Consider the following 16,126-nt stretch of genomic DNA (forward strand, 5'->3'; position numbering starts at 1 on the left):
TGAAACTTATAAAATTTTTTGTGATTTCAATGTAGCTGTCTCCTCTTCAAATAAATATGTCTGCCCTCATTGCTTTAGGTAAGGTGACACTGTATTTGCTGAAAGAAACCTCTGTTATCATTACCATGTCCATATAACCCCCTCTGTTCTCCACTGGGTTCTCACCCCTGGACTCTGAGCTTCTGGAAGCAGGGTGGAGCCTCATTTGTGTCTGAGACTCCAATTTCCTTCCAAAGATGCAGCACATAGGAGGTTCCAAGGATCGTGAATGAGATAACAAGTGATATTCTTACTCTCTGCAGACCTGGAAAGCTGGCAGAGTCATTCCAAGATGAAACATTTGCAGAGTCATAGGTCTTGTTAGTCTCATCTCCACGGGGACACATATCAACACATCATCTTTCATACTATAAATATACAGTCGCTCTTCCGTATCTGTGGGATTTACAGGTGTTTATTGAACCAAGTATAAATAAAAAATATTCAGAGAAAATATCCACAAACTTTCAAAAAGCAAAACTATGTTGCATGGACAGAAATGAGGTGGTGTGTAGGCTGTATCAGGAATTATAAGTAATCAAGAGATGATTTCATGTATACAGGAGGATGTGCATGGGTTATATCCAAATGCTGTGTCATTTTATGTAAGAGGCTTGAGCATCTGCAGATTTTGGTATCTGAGTGGAGATCCTGAAACCAATCACCCAGGAATAGTGAAGGATGACCGTATATGACTTTTATTTCTCAAATTTAAATATAAATCATAAAAAATGTACAATAACTAGAAAAAACTAAGAAGTGTCTTTATAGGTGAGAGAATAAGTTTAGATTTATTTTTTCCTACGTGTAACCCTTTGGTTTAATGTTATTTATTGAGAAGACATTCTGTGCCACCTTAGACCACACGGCAGCCTTTGCCAACCATAAAGAGACTGTGTGTACACGGATGTATTTTAGACCCTGTTTTCTGCTAAGGGGCTGTCTGTGTCCACACGCTTGAGGATGCTGCACTTTATGTAGCCTTGTAGAACCCTTTAAATTTAGTAGCCAGAGCCCTCTAATTTGTTATTATAGGCTATTTGCTATTTTTTTTTTCTTGAGGCAGAGTCTTGCTCTGTCGCCCAGGCTGGACTGCAGTGGCACAATCTCAGCTCACTGCAAACTCCGCCTCGCAAGTTCAAGCGATTCTCGTGCCTCAGCCTCTTGAGTAGCTGACATTACAGGTGTCTGCCATGAGGCATGGCTAATTTTTGAATTTTTGGCAGAGACACAGTTTCACTATGTTGGCTAGGGTGCTCTCAAACTCCTCATCTCAGTTGATCCGCCCACCTCGGCTTCCCAACGTGCTGGGGGAAACTTGATTTTCTATAGCATTATGTTACTGGATATTTCCGTAAAATTTAAAATGAGGGAGGGAGAGAGACAGAGAGAGAGCAAACTCCAGAGTTGGGACTCTGGAATCTTGGGTCATGAGACAAATTTTAGATAAAACTATAAAAATCCAGAATTTACATGTGTGGTTTTTGCTGATAAAGTACAATTCTAAGATTGTAAATAATTGCATAATCCTTCCCTGGGAACTTAAATCATTTTAACTGGTTCTGCTGTAATACTAGAAATACAAGCACGAAAAATTCTAATGGTTTATTGGTCACAATGACTCTGAAAACATTAATAATACCTATTAGATATTTTGCATATTACACAGGAAGAAGAGTTTGCATCTCAGATAAAAACAATAAAAATACATGAAAGTCTTTCACGTTAGCACAGATTTTAGGCATCTCGTGTTCGGGAGGTTGGATCTGAGACGTGTTTTGAGTTGGTCGTAGTGAAGGACACTAGGTGTCAATTCTAGTGAGAACAATTTCCAGGAAGCCATGTTCCGCTCTTGAGTGAGCACCCACTGGGCCTCGTGCAAGGTAGAAAGAGCCTGTGTACGTCACCCTCCCATGATGTGGTCAGCATGTAAACTGTATGGGCAGGGCGCCAAATAACATCCTGTGCGCTGCTGAGCTGAGCTGGGGCGCGGCCGCCTGTCTGCACCGGCAGCACCATGTCGCTCATGGTCGTCAGCATGGCGTGTGTTGGTGAGTCCTGGAAAGGGATCGAGGGACGGAGCACTGGGGAATAGATCTGGAGTTGGAGGTAAAGATATGGGCCTAGAGGTGGAGTTATGGGCCTGGAAGTGGAGTTATGGGCCTGAAGTGGAGATCTGGGCCTGGAGTGGAGATATGATCCTGGAGTGGAGATATGGGCCTGGGGTGGAGATACAGGCCTGGAGCAGAGATACAAGCCTTGAGTGGAGATATGGGCCTGGACTTGAGAGAGGAGCCTGGAGTGGAGTTATGGGCCTGGAGTGGAGACATCAGCCTGGAGAGGAGATATGGGCCTGGAATGGAGATTCAGACCTGAAGTGGAGATCTGGGCCTAGAGTGGAGATCTGGGCCTGTTGTGTAGATCTAGGCCTGGAGGTAGAGATCTGGGCCAGGAGGCTGAGTCTCTGCACAGGTGAGATCCTTGTTCCTGGGGGCAGGTAGGCAGCGAGGGTGAGTTTAACTTCAGCCCAGCAAGGGCCTGGCTGCCAAGACACACAGCCAAGTGGGGGCAGCAGGGTGCCCTGGTTTGCCTGCAGATGGATGGTCCATCATGATCTTTCTTTCCAGGGTTCTTCTTGGTCCAGAGGGCCTGTCCACACATGGGTGAGTCCTTCCCCAAACCTTAGGGTATCATCTCCCCACATAAGAGGATTTTCCTGAAACTGGAGGGAAGTCCTGTCGGGGAGTCTCTCATAAACTAGGAAGAGGGGACCCTCGGATGCTCGGTCCATAGTTCTGACCTCGCCCTTCCCGGCCTTTCTTTCCCTTTCCTGATTCAAGCTCTGTGAAGACTGGGGTGACACTGGGGTGCTCCAAGCTGAGGTGTGCAGGGAGGAAGTGGTGTCAGCAGCAGAGAAAGAGAGGGAAGCAGTGCTAGGAACAGCAGGTCCTCTGAAGACAAAGGTGTAACTCACACCCTCCAGGGTTTCCGTGACGGTAGGGGCTACAGTGTGGCTGCTGTCATTCTACCAGAAGAGGTGGGGAAACCACAGCCATGGCCCTGACATTCCAAATCCTCTGATGGGGGCTCACTTCATGAATTGGCTGATATTCCATTCACATAGGACATGCCCTCCATGCCGTGTCTACTTTGTGTTCTTTTATGTGAGTAATCTTGCAGTATTAAAATCTAGTAAGAGTCGCTTCTTCAGCACTTGCTTAAAGTTCTCAGCTGACACTTTTGTTGTAGGGAGATGCCATGTCTGTGCGGGGTGGGTCCTTCCTGTAGCCCTGGGCTCCCAGGTGTGGTAGGAGCCTTAGAAAGTGGAAATGGAAGAATCTTCTGAGCACAGGGAGGGAGGGGTGGCTCCACATCCTCCTCTCTAAGGTGGCATCTCCTCCCCCAGGTGGTCAGGACAAACCCTTCCTGTCTGCCTGGCCCAGCGCTGTGGTGCCTCGAGGAGGACACGTGACTCTTCGGTGTCACTATCGTGGTGGGTTTAACAATTTCATGCTGTACAAAGAAGACAGAATCCATGTTCCCATCTTCCACGGCAGAATATTCCAGGAGAGCTTCAAGATGAGCCCTGTGACCCCAGCACATGCAGGGACCTACACATGTCGGGGTTCACACCCACACTCCCCCACTGGGTGGTCGGCACCCAGCAACCCCGTGGTGATCATGGTCACAGGTCAGAGGCTTTCTGTCTGGGCTTCTCACTGTCCCACCTCCTGAATCCCACAGCTTCTGGTGGGGGTGTCCGTCAGGGTCCCATCATCCAGGCCCTGACTGTATTTGGGGTAAAGGGGGATTGAATACAGGGGAAATGGTCACTGTGGTGGAAAGAATAACTGTCCCCAGTGATGGCTACATTGTAATCCCTGGAGCCTGTGACTATTTATGTTAGAGGACAAGGGACTGAAGGGGAAGATGGAGCTCAGGTTGTTGATGAGTTCACCTTGAGATGGAGAGATGGCCTGGACTGTCCCGCTAGGCTCAGTGTAATCACAAGGGTCCACATGAGAGGAGGAGGATGAGCGGAGTGGGGATTAGAGCAGCGTAGTGGGAGGGAGACGCTATCAACCACTGCGGGCTTTGAAGGTGGAGGAAGGCCACTAGTCACTGAATGCAGGTGGCCTCTAAGGGCTGGAGAAGTCAAGAGAACTGATTCGCTGAGTCTCCAGAGGGAACGCAGCCCTGTAGACGCCTTGATTTTAATGCAGGGAGAACTGGATCCAATTTCTGTCTCCAGAAGTGGAAGGGGTCAGTGTGTTCTCTCCTGCCGCCATGTTTGTGATAATTTTCTGCAGCAGCAACAGGAAACCAACACAGGAACCCAGGTCAAGGACAAGTTAGGAAACCAAACAAGGATAGCCGGGCGTGGTGGTGGGTGCGAGTAATCCAACGACTGGGGAGGCTGAGGCAAGAGAATCACTTGAACCGGGGAGGCAGAGGTTTCAGTGAGCCAAGACCACACCACTACACTCCAGCCTGGGTGAAAAAGTGACTGTCTCAAATATAAATTAATTAATCAATTAATTGAAGAAACCAAACAAGGAGAAGGTTGGCTACCCTGAGGTCAGCAAGGGCAGGATGCTGATGCCACCACCAGGCTCCATCCACATAGGAAGGGGTTGATGCTCCTGGAACCAGCACTGGGGGCCACCCTATGGAAGCTGGGGCCACGGAGAAGGCACAGATATGGCAGGAGAGGCTCCCAATCCCCATCAGGAACAGGGTGTGTTGACACTGATGTCTGCCTTACTGATGAGTTGATACCTCCTGCCAGAGACTCCTATTTGTTCAAAAGAGATTGATTCAGGCTGCTAAGAGCCTGGATGTGCAGCCTGTCCTCTTCCACCCCCACATAGACAGCAGGAAAGAGATTAATGGGAAACAGATACAACAGCCCAAGAGATGAGGCTTTCTTCACAGTGGGAAGGGAGTCAGGGGCTACTGGAGACAGAGGAACAGAGAAGAGGGAGGAAGACAGATGGAGGGACCTGCACCAGGGGATATGGGCACAGAAAAGACACGGAGATGCAGAGAGGGAGGAGAGAGACAGACACCGGGGAGGGGAACCCTCACTCATTCCGGGTGCCGTGGATGGGATGATAAAGAGAGATGCCTTCTAAACTCACAACTTCACTTTCTAGGAAACCACAGAAAACCTTCCCTCCTGGCCCACCCAGGTCCCGTGGTGAAATCAGGAGAGAGAGTCATCCTACAATGTTGGTCAGATATAATGTTTGAGCACTTCTTTCTGCAAACAGAGGAGATCTCTAAGGACCCCTTATGCCTCGTTGGACAGATCCATGATGGGGTCTCCAAGGCCAACTTCTCCATCGGTCCCATGACACCTGCCCTTGCAGGGACCTACAGATGCTACGGTTCTATTCCTCATTCCCCCTATGAGTGGTCAGCTTCCAGTGACCCCCTGGACATCGTGATCACAGGTGAGAGTGTCCAGACATTCTTCTCATTGTCACTGGGATACAGAGTGAATGATCCAGGACTTGGAACCCCCAGGTGGTCATGAGGAAGATGAGCTTGGTATTCTTATGGAGAGAGACTGACTTGGTGAGGTCTGTACCAACAGAGACAGAGAAACAGGAGACATAAGTACAGACCAGGTGTCATAACAGAGGACAGACACAGGGGCCATACAGGGAGGTAGAAAACAGAGAAAGAGGTAAAGGAGACAGACAGACAGACATGTCCCAGAGAGAGCTGTCCTTCCATGCTGACTTTGCTCAGAGACCTGGCACAGGTTAGAAGTTTCATTTCTGTTTTACCTCCACAGAGTGTTCTCTACTAGGAGAACCCAAACCCAGGACACCTGTATTTCTGACCTGAGTCGGTCCCTGTGGCCTCAGGCCTTGTGGCACCTACAGATGCTGTGTTTATCTGACACCTCTGCCTTCCATGCAATGGAGAGTAATCATCCCAGGATATCATGGCCCCAGAACACCAACCCCTGTATGCTGTGTGAACTTGGGGTCCCCAGACTGGATTCTGAGGCTCATATTCCAAATAACCCCACATATGATAGGATTACTGAGAGACACAGAGAGAAATCAGGGACGTCAAAAAGCAAAGGCATAAACACACAGAGAATGAGCCAGAAGAAGGGGATTGAGAGACTCACAGACATATAACAGGAAAGAAAAGAGGGCAGAGGAATGGAGAGAATGATGGAAGGGAGGAGAGAAAAGCTCCAAAATCAGAACCCTGAGGGAGGGGCACAAAGACAGAGAAAGATAAAGATGTGGGGATGGATTGCAGAGATTCCAAATAGAATGAGAGAGACTGAGAGGCAGAGAAAGACAAGGAGATGGAGAGAGACAGATGATAGATGGATAGATAGATATAGATAGATGATAAATAGGTAGATGATAGATAATGGATAGGTTATAGATACATGGATGATGATTGATAGATCATACATAGAGATGATGATGATGATGAAGATAGGAGACACACAGATAAATATATAGATACATAGATGATACATAGATAGAGACAGAGAGGCAGACAGATAGAGAGGTAATAGAGAGAGAGATAGATGATACAGAGATGTAGATAACACATAGATGATTGATGGATAGACAATTGATAGAGAGATAGATAAATGATACATATATATAGATGACAGATAGATAATTTGTAGATAGACACAAAATAGATAGATAGATAGATAGATAGAGAGAGAGAGAGAGACAATAGATAGAAACATGCAGAAATTTATGAACAAGACAAAAAGTGAGAGACTCAGAATTGTAGAAAAAGGAAGATCAAGTCAACCAACCCAAGGAGGGTCAGAGAGAATAAAACAATCCAAAAAGGGAAAACATACCTAGGGGTGGGGAAGTGAGGTCAGAGACCTAGAGAGACAGAGAAGGTGGAAGGAGAAAATAGACATGAAGAGAGATGGGGTGGAGCGTGAGAGAGAGAGCATTAGGTCATAGAGCAGGGGAGTGAGTTTTCAGCTCAGGTGTGAGGGGAGCTGTGACAAGGAAGAACCTCCCTGAGGAAACTGCCTCTTCTCCTTCCAGGTCTATATGAGAAACCTTCTCTCTCAGCCCAGCCTGGCCCCACAGTCCAGGCAGGAGAGAATGTGACCTTGTCCTGCAGCTCCCGGCGCTCCTTTTACATGTACCATCTATCCAGGGAGGGGGAGGCCCGTGAATGTAGGCTCCCTGCAGTGCCCAAGGTCAACGGAACATTCCAGGCCGACTTTCCTCTGGGCCCTGTCACCCACGGAGGGACCTACAGATGCTTCGGCTCTTTCCCTGAACCTCCCTACATGTGGTCAAACTCGAGTGACCCACTGCTTGTTTCTGTCACAGGTGAGGAAAACCTGTGTCTGTCCCATGTCTTATGATCCTAGAGCCATAGCTGAGGAACTTCCTGCTGATGATGGATAGAAGGATAAACAGATGCAGAGAGAACACGAAGCCTGGGTGTGAGGGCGGGGTCAGGGCGCACGATGGCAGACACGGCAACTCCAAACCCTCCTGCACGGCCTGCATGGAGGCCCATGGTCAGGGCTCCAGGCACCCAGGCAGATGGAGAAAGCAGTCAGGACAGACCCAGAGGAGGGGAGACTGGGCTCAGTTTGGGGAGATCAGAGGTTCCCTCAGCCCCTCGACCTTACCCATTTCCCAGAAGCCCCTCCTGGACTCTCATCCACAGAGAGACGTCATCAGCAGCAACCCCTACACCCTTTTCTTTTCATTTGAAAAAATATTTATTGAAGTTAAATGTACCTATATAATTTACCAACTTTACCATTTTTAAGTGTAAAGTGTAGAATACATGTATACGTATATATTCCTGGGTTTTTTACCCTCCACCCTTCCCTTCCTGGCCTCTGGTAGCCACCATTCTACTCTCTACCTTTATGAGATCCACCTTTTATCTCCTGCATGTGGGTGAGAAATGGGAATCTTTGCAATGACCTCCAGTTCCACCCATACGGCTGCAAATGACAGGAGGTTATTGTTTCTATGGATGAGTAGTCTCCACCGTGTGTGTATACTACAGTTCTCTATCCCTTCACCCACTGATGGGCAGGTAGGTTGACTCCACATCTTGGTTACTGTGAACAGTGCTGCACCAATCATGGGAGTGCAGATATCACTTCGATACACTGAGGTCCTTTCCTTTGGATATAAACCCAGTAGTGAAATTGCTGGATACTATGAAAGTTCTTTTTTTTTTTTTGAGAAAGAGTTTCCCTCCTTAGCCCAAGCTGGAGTCAAAGTGGTGCGATCTTGGCTCATTGCAACCTCTGCCTCCTAGGTTCAAACGATTCTCCTGACTCAGCCTCCCTAGTAGCTGTAGATTACAGCCTCCCTAGTAGCTGTGATTACAGGTGCACGCCACCATGCCTGGCTAATTTTTGTATTTTTTAGCACAGACGGGATTTCCCAATTTTGGCTAGGCTGCTCTCAAACTCCTGACCTCAAGTGAGGTGCCTGCCTCGGTTTCCCAAAGTACTGAAATTACAGGCATAAGCCACTATGCTCAGCCTCTTTTTAGTTTTTTAAAGAATTTCCATACTTTTCTCCATAATAGTTGTACGAATTTACATTCCTACCAACAGGATACCAGGGTTCTCCTTTCTCTACCATCTTGCCAGCATTTGTTTTGCCTGTCTTGCAGATAAAAGCCATTTTACTTTACTTTATTTTATTTATTTATTTATGTTGAGATGGAGTTTCGCTCATAGTCGCCCAGGCTGGAGTGCAATGGTGTGATCTCGGCTCACTGCAACCTCCGCCTCCCGGGTTCAGGTGATTCTCCTGCCTCAGCCTCCCAAGTAGCTGGGACTACAGGCATGTGCCACCACGCCTAGCTAATTTTTGTATGTTTAGTAGAGACGGAGTTTCTCCGTGTTGGTCAGGCTGGTCTCCCGACCTCAGGTGATCCACCCGCCTCCGCCTCCCAAAGTGCTGGGATTACAGGCGTGAGCCACCGGCCTAAAAGGCATTTTAATGGGATGAGATGAAAACTCATCGCGATTTTCATTTACATTTCTCTGATGATGAGTGATGCTGAGCACTTTTTCATATATGTGATCGCCATTTGTATGTTTTGTTTGTGGAGAAATGTCTCCTCATGTCTTTTGCTCATTTTTAAATTAAATTATTTGTTTTATTGAGTTGTTTGAGTTTCTTATATTTCTAGTTATTAATCCCGTCTCAGATGAATAGTTTGCAAATATTTGCTCCTATTTTGTGGGTTGTCTCTTCACTTTGTTGGTTTATCTTTTGTGGTGCAGAAGTTGCTTGGTTTGACGTAATCACAATGGTTTATTTTTTGCTTTGATTATTTGTGTTTTGAAGGTTTTAAACAAAATGTCTTTCCTCAGACAAATGTCTTCCCCATTATTTTCTTCTACATATTTCATAGGTTCAGGCCTTAGACTCATGTTTTTAATCCGTTTTCATTTGATTTTTGTGTATGGTGACAGGTAGAGGTGCAGTTTTATTCCTCTGCATGTAGATATCCAGTTTTCCCCAAACCATTTATTGAAAAGACTGTCCTTTCCTGATTGTAAGTTCTCGGCACCTTTGTCAAAGTCCATTAAATAGGCTGGGCATGGTGGCTCACACCTGCAGTTCCAGCACTTTGGGAGGCCGAGGCGGGTGGATCACCTGAAGCCAGGAGTTCAAGACCAGGCTGGCCAACAGAGTGAAACCTCGTCTCTACTAAAAATACAAAAATTAGCTGAGTATGCTGATCATTGCCTGTAATACCACTACTCAGGAGTTTGAGGCAAGAGAATTGCTTGAATCCAGGAGGTGGAGGTTGCATTGAGCTGAGATTGCACCTCTGCACTCCAGCCTGCATGACAGAGCAAGATTCCATCACAAAAAAAAAAAAAAGCCATTGGATGTAAATGCATGGATTATATCTGTGTTCTCCATTCTGTTCTATTTTTTATGTGCCTTTCTTTATGCCAATGTCATGCTGTTTTGCTTACTACAGCTCTGTAACATATTTCTAAGTCAGGTAGTGTGATACTCCTGTTTTCTCTTTATACCTTGAAGTCTCAAGACAGTGGGAATCACACACAAAAATTATGGAGAAGAGGATCCCAAGACTCCCAGGGTCCAACATTAGATAACAGAGTGTTGGCCATAAACCAACCTCAAAGATTTCCATCAAGTAGAGGACAAGCACCCTCATTTCCTCACATCTCTCCTGTCCCATGTTCTAGGAAACCCTTCAAATAGTTGGCCTTCACCCACAGAACCAAGCTCCAAATCTGGTGAGTAAAGGACCCCTCTTATCTCTGCTTTTGGAAACCTGGGGAGGTGGAAGCCTTGGATGCAAGTGTTGACTCAAATCTCCCAGCTCTGTGAATGAGGGCCTGTCTTCCACCATCTCTGAACTCCAGACACTCCAACAGTGAAAGGGATCTGGGGCCACCAAAGGGCTCAGTGAAGTCTCTTAATCTTTAATTTTCTGCAGCTGAGGCCTCCTACAAGCTAAAGAATAATTGCAAATCTGACATCCTTCTCAGGAAAAATGCAGTGTTTTTTCTGCCTGCATTCCTAACTGGGGGATAAATTCCTGGGGGCTTAGAGAGGGAAGGGAAGGGAACATCTGATGAGGGTGGGTGTTTTAGAGAAGTTCTACTTGCCAAGGAATGAGCTCCTGTTGGTCATGAAGCAACCCTGGCTGACTCAGCAGAGCAAGAGCCTTGCCTTAACAGAGAACAGAGCTCATGCACGCACACTTCGACTCACTGACTCATTCAGCCACGGCCACATGCTCAGGCTGTGCAGTGTGGAACCTTTTCCTATTGTTGCCATAACAAATTTCCACAAGATTCGTGGGTGAAAACAAAACAGTTATTTAATTATCTTTCAGTGCTGTAGCTCAAAGTATGAAGTGCATCTCACTGGGCTAAAATCAAGGTGACAGCAAGGCTGCCTTCCCTCTGAGGGTTCCAGGCAAGAATCTGCTCCTCACTTTTCCCAGCTTCTAGAGGCTCCCACATTCCTTGACTCCTGGTCCCCTTCCTCCTTCCTCAAAGCCCAAAAAGGCTGGTCACATCTCACATGGCATCACTCAGACCCTTCTTCCTTACCACACCTCTTTCTCTGAATGCTGCTTTCCCTTCTTCCACATCTTTTGAAAACTTGGGGATTCTATCAGGTTCACTAAGATGAAAATCCCTCATAATCTCCAGGAAGTCATCCAGGATACCCTTGTTTTAAGTTCAGCTGATTAGCAACTGTAATTCCATTGGCAATCTTCATTCCTCCTTTCATGTAAAATAACATATTCACAAGCTATGGAGACTAGGACATGGACATTTTTGGGGTGGGGTGGCATTCTTCTTCCACAAATAGTAAACAAGATGCATTTGGCCTCTGCTCTTGGGACACTGATATTGCAGATGGTTAAATGGGAGGACAGAAATGCATGCACAAGTGGACCAATAAATAAATGATCCATTGAGAAGCATCTGTGCATGAAATCTATTTATTTATTTATTTATTTATTTATTTACCTACTTACTTATTTATTGAGACAGAGTCTTGCTCTGTCATCCAGGCTAGAGTGCAGTGGCATGATCTCGGCTCACTGCAACCTCCACCTCCTGGGTTGAAGTGATCTCCTCCCTCAGCCTCTCCAGTAGCTGGGATTACAGACCACCACCACCATGCCCGGCTAACTCTTTTTGCATATTTTCTGTAGAGAGGATGTTTCACCGTGTTGGCCAGGCTGGTCTCAAATTCCCAACCTCAAGTGATGCAATAGCCTCTGCCTCCCAACGCGCTGGAATAAGAGGCATGAGCCACGGGGCCGAGCCAAATTTTCGAATCAATAATAGATAATGCTGAGTGTATAATTTCAGGTGACAGAGAAGGTCTCACTAATCACATATTTGTGATGTTAATGAAAAAAATAGATTCAACCCTTGGAAGACTGGTGGAAAGATTTTCCACACAGCTGTCAGCCGTGAAGGCACAAAGGTGAAAACAATCTGATGTTGAAGGAAGAGGCTCTGCCTCAAATGCTGGGAATGAGATGGGGAGAATGACAAGACGACTGTAGAGAGACGGAGAGCACACTGGGTACACAGGAAACTAAGGAGGAACAAGGAGTGTGTGTTTGATACTCACAGCCCTTGGATTCACCTCGGGATAACCAGGAACCCCTACATGATTAATAGTGACTGACATGAAAATCACGGAGGCCCAGGTGCGTAACTGGAATCTAGGAGACCGTGGAAAAGGCAATTCCTGCCCCACTGGTGAAATGTGGTGCTGATTTAGACACTAAGTGGGTGAAGTAGATGTATATAACACATGTTTGTGAGGTAGAATCATTGGCTGGAAAGGCTTGCTGGGTTGGATTTTTCCTCGTAGTTTAATCCTTGCTTCATTAACTTATTTCTGAGATTTATTTCTCCTGCACCTAAATCAATACCTGGCAGAGGAGTGAGAGATAGATGAGGGGTGGTGCAAATGAAGGGACCTATTATAGCATAATATACAAGGCTGTGAACGGTGGCTCACGCCTGTAACCCAGCACTGCAGGAGGCCAACGCAGGTGGATCACATGAAGTCAGGAGTTCGAGACTAGCCTGGCCAACATGGAGAAACTCTATCTGTACTAATAATACAAAAATTAAGCAGGCGTGGTGGTGGTGCATGACTGTAATCCCAGCTCCTACTCTGGAGGAGGAAGCAGGAGAATGACTTCAGCCCTGGAGGCAGAGGTTGCAGTGAGTCGAGATCGCGTCACTGCACACCAGCCTGGGCGACACAGGGACACTCCATCTCAAAAAATAAAAATAAAAAATACATAAATATAACATACACAAATGATGCAGGCACCTGAATTCCAATCATCATTTTTCTATTTCTCTATAATTACTTCTTTGATCCTTTATCTTATCCATTAGAAAATCAGCCTAAAACCTCTTCCGTATTTGGCTTTCTGTGAACATGAGATCATATGGAAAATATGAAAGCCCCCTGAACCCACCAGCACAGGCCCTGAAATAGGGAAAGTGCACTGTTCATCACAAAAAACTTGCCCCCTCACCCAAATCCCCCACCTCAGCCCTACTTCCAATCACCTGTGGAGATACAGATAGACCATGGGGAGGTAAACGCTAATACTCCTTGGAGTGAGCTCAGATCTTGGAATCAGAGATCAGCGCCAGCACTAGCTCCTGCTCCCCTTTCGTACTAATTCACAGGAGGACAGGTGGTATTGAAGCAGTAGATGGTGGAGGGGGCGGTCCTTCCCCCAGCCTCTCGGGTGGAACAGCAGCCTAACATGTGTCTCCTGAGATCACGAAGAGTAGCACGTTTCACACGGGTTTCACCATCATTTCCTGGATGTTTGACATAAGAGAATTCTACTTTGCTTTTTTGATCTTGATTTCACTTTTGTGTCCTTTTCTTGGAGAATGTAATTTGAGTCAGGAGGGTTGTGGATGTAGGAACTGTAAAGCACATTCACTGTGTATCAATCCCAGTCCAGTCTTCCCAGAGAAGACTCTAAACACCTCCTGTACTGCGCCTGGGGCTATGCCAATTTCTATCACTCACCATCACTCAAGGGAGACAGAACGCACAGAGAATACATTACATAGGCAGGTTCATTACTAACAGATAAGCAGCAGGTGTCAAGAGAAGCCTACATTTCAACGTGAGCCAGTCCCTGAAGGCTCAGAAAAGCTGCTCGAGACATATGGAGTCACCCCATTTGCAGTATATCTGGGGGAACACAAAAAGCAGCCCAGCCTGGGTTTTGTACCCTGGAGCCACAGGAAGCACTCAGCTAAAGCACTGCATGACGTCCTCCTCTAGGAAGAACAGGAAGACAGCCCAGACTGTTCTGGGACATTCCTCCTGATCTCAGGATGTTGCTGTCTTAGTCCATTTTTGTTGCTATAAAGGAACACTTGAGCCTGGGTAACTTCTAAAGAAAAGAGATTTGTTTCCCTCACAGTTCTGCAGGCTGCACTGGAAGCATGGCACCAGCATCTATTTCCTGTGACGGCCTCAGGCTGCTCCCACTCTGGCAGAAGGGAAGGAGGGTCTGTCTGTGCAGACCACAGAGATCACACGGCAAGAGAGGGAGTAAGGGGGAGGGGGAGCGATGGAGCTTCCAAGCTCTTTTTAACAACCAGTTCTCCAGGAACTAATAGAGGGGGAACTTGCTAACCCCCTCTCCCTGGAACAGCATTGATCTCTTCATGATGGATCCAGCTCCATGACCCAAACACCTCCCCAGAGGCCCAACCTCCCACACTGGGGGTTAGATTTCAATGTGAGGTTTGAAGGGGTCAAACATCTAAACTAAAGTAGTTGTACCCTCAGCACGTTCTATGGTTAGTATGAGAGCTATAACTGAGAAAGTGGGAGAAAGCTAGGTCTCCCGCCATCTGGGTGCTTGTCCTAAAGGGACGTTGTATGTGGTTACCTGTCAATCAAGAAATGCGAGACAATTCATCAAGAGCAACGGCTATGATTAGCTTCTTATTGGTGTCTCGTCTTCTTCCAGGTAACCCCAGACACCTGCACGTTCTGATTGGGATCTCAGTGGTCAAAATCCCTTTCACCATCCTCCTCTTCTTTCTCCTTCATCGCTGGTGCTCCAACAAAAAAAGTAAGTCTCACGAAGCAGGGGCCAGAGAGCTCAGGGCCATGTGGGGAAGCAGGATGGGAGCAGGCAGGTGTGTGTTCCTCACCGGCAGGATAGTCCCGGGCCCAAAGCAGGAGCCTCAGAAGCAGGACTTTCTAGAGAGAGCACCAGACACCCTGCCCCTACCTTCAGCTGACAGACCAATGCGTGATTCGGAACTGTATCCTCATGTCCCCTGCAGCCACTCACATCCAGGAGAAGGTTCCATGACAGGCAGAAAGTGGGAGACACAATCAATGGGATGGGAACTCAGAGCTATTCATGGGATGGGTCCTTGAGCTCAGAGAGATTGAATGTCTGAGTCTGCTGTTGGCAACTGAGGGACCTCAGGCACCTATGGCCTCCCCCTGTATGTTGGTATCTGCTTATGAAATGAGGACCCAGAAGTGCCCTCCGAGCTGTTTTCTTGACTTCCGTCTCCTACAGATGCTGCTGTCATGGACCAAGAGCCTGCAGGGAACAGAACAGTGAACAGGGAGGTAGGTGCTCCTTGGCCCAGCCTCGTGGCTACTCTTATTCCCAAAGACTCCTGAAAAATGTGAGCACCCTCCCTCACTCAGCATTTCCCTCTCTCCAGGACTCTGATGAACAAGACCCTCAAGAGGTGTCATACGCATAATTGGATCACTGCGTTTTCACACAGAGAAAAATCACTCGCCCTTTTCAGAGGCCCAAGACACCCCCAACAGATACCAGCGTGTACACGGAACTTCCAAATGCTAAGCCCAGATCCAAAGTTGTCTCCTGCCCATGAGCACCACAGTCAGGCCTTGAGGGGTTCTTCTCGGGAGACAAGAGGCCTGTCTGAAAACCGGGTTGCCAGCTCCCATGTACCAGCAGCTGGAATCTGAAGGCATCAGTCTTCATCTTAGGGCATCGCTCTTCCTCACACCACGAATCTGAACGTGCCGCACTCTTGCTTACAAATGTCTAAGTCCCCACTGCCTGCTGGAGAGAAAACACACTCCTTTGCTTAACCCACAATTGTCCATTTCACTTGACCCCTGGCCACCTCTCCAGCTTAACTGGCTTACTTCCTAGTCTACTTGAGGCTGCGATCACACTGAGGAACTCACAGTTCCAAACATACAAGAGGCTCCCTCTTGACAAGGCACTTAGACACGTGCTGTTCCACCTTCCCTCATGCTGTTTCACCTTTCTTCAGACTATTTTCCAGCCTTCTCTCAGCGGTGAAACTTATAAAGTTTTATGTGATTTCAATGTAGCTGTCTCCTCTTCAAATAAACATGTCTGCCCTCATTGCTTTAGGTAATGTGACACTGTATTCCCTAAAAGAAACCGCTGTTATCATTACCATGTCCATGTAACCCCATCTGTTCTCCACTGGGTTCTCACCCCTGGACTCTGAGCTTCTGGAAGCAGGGTGGAGCCTGATTTGTGT

At 47.1% G+C, this 16,126-nt stretch overlaps 1 protein-coding gene across 1 annotated transcript; it reads left to right on the forward strand.

Annotated features, from left to right (window-relative positions):
* Positions 1–56: 56 nt before the first annotated feature.
* LOC112131840 (killer cell immunoglobulin-like receptor 3DL1) lies at positions 57–15,984 on the forward strand. Its single transcript, XM_063719799.1, is given in 8 exon segments — positions 57–78; positions 1,986–2,090; positions 3,446–3,730; positions 5,196–5,495; positions 7,095–7,388; positions 14,584–14,688; positions 15,151–15,203; positions 15,302–15,984. Coding segments are annotated over 8 exon segments (1,206 nt in total). The 3' UTR covers positions 15,344–15,984.
* The last annotated feature ends 142 nt before the right edge of the window (positions 15,985–16,126 follow it).

This window comes from Pongo abelii, chromosome 20 (assembly GCF_028885655.2).
Source record: "Pongo abelii isolate AG06213 chromosome 20, NHGRI_mPonAbe1-v2.0_pri, whole genome shotgun sequence".
In the NCBI taxonomy this organism is placed as follows: domain Eukaryota; kingdom Metazoa; phylum Chordata; class Mammalia; order Primates; family Hominidae; genus Pongo; species Pongo abelii.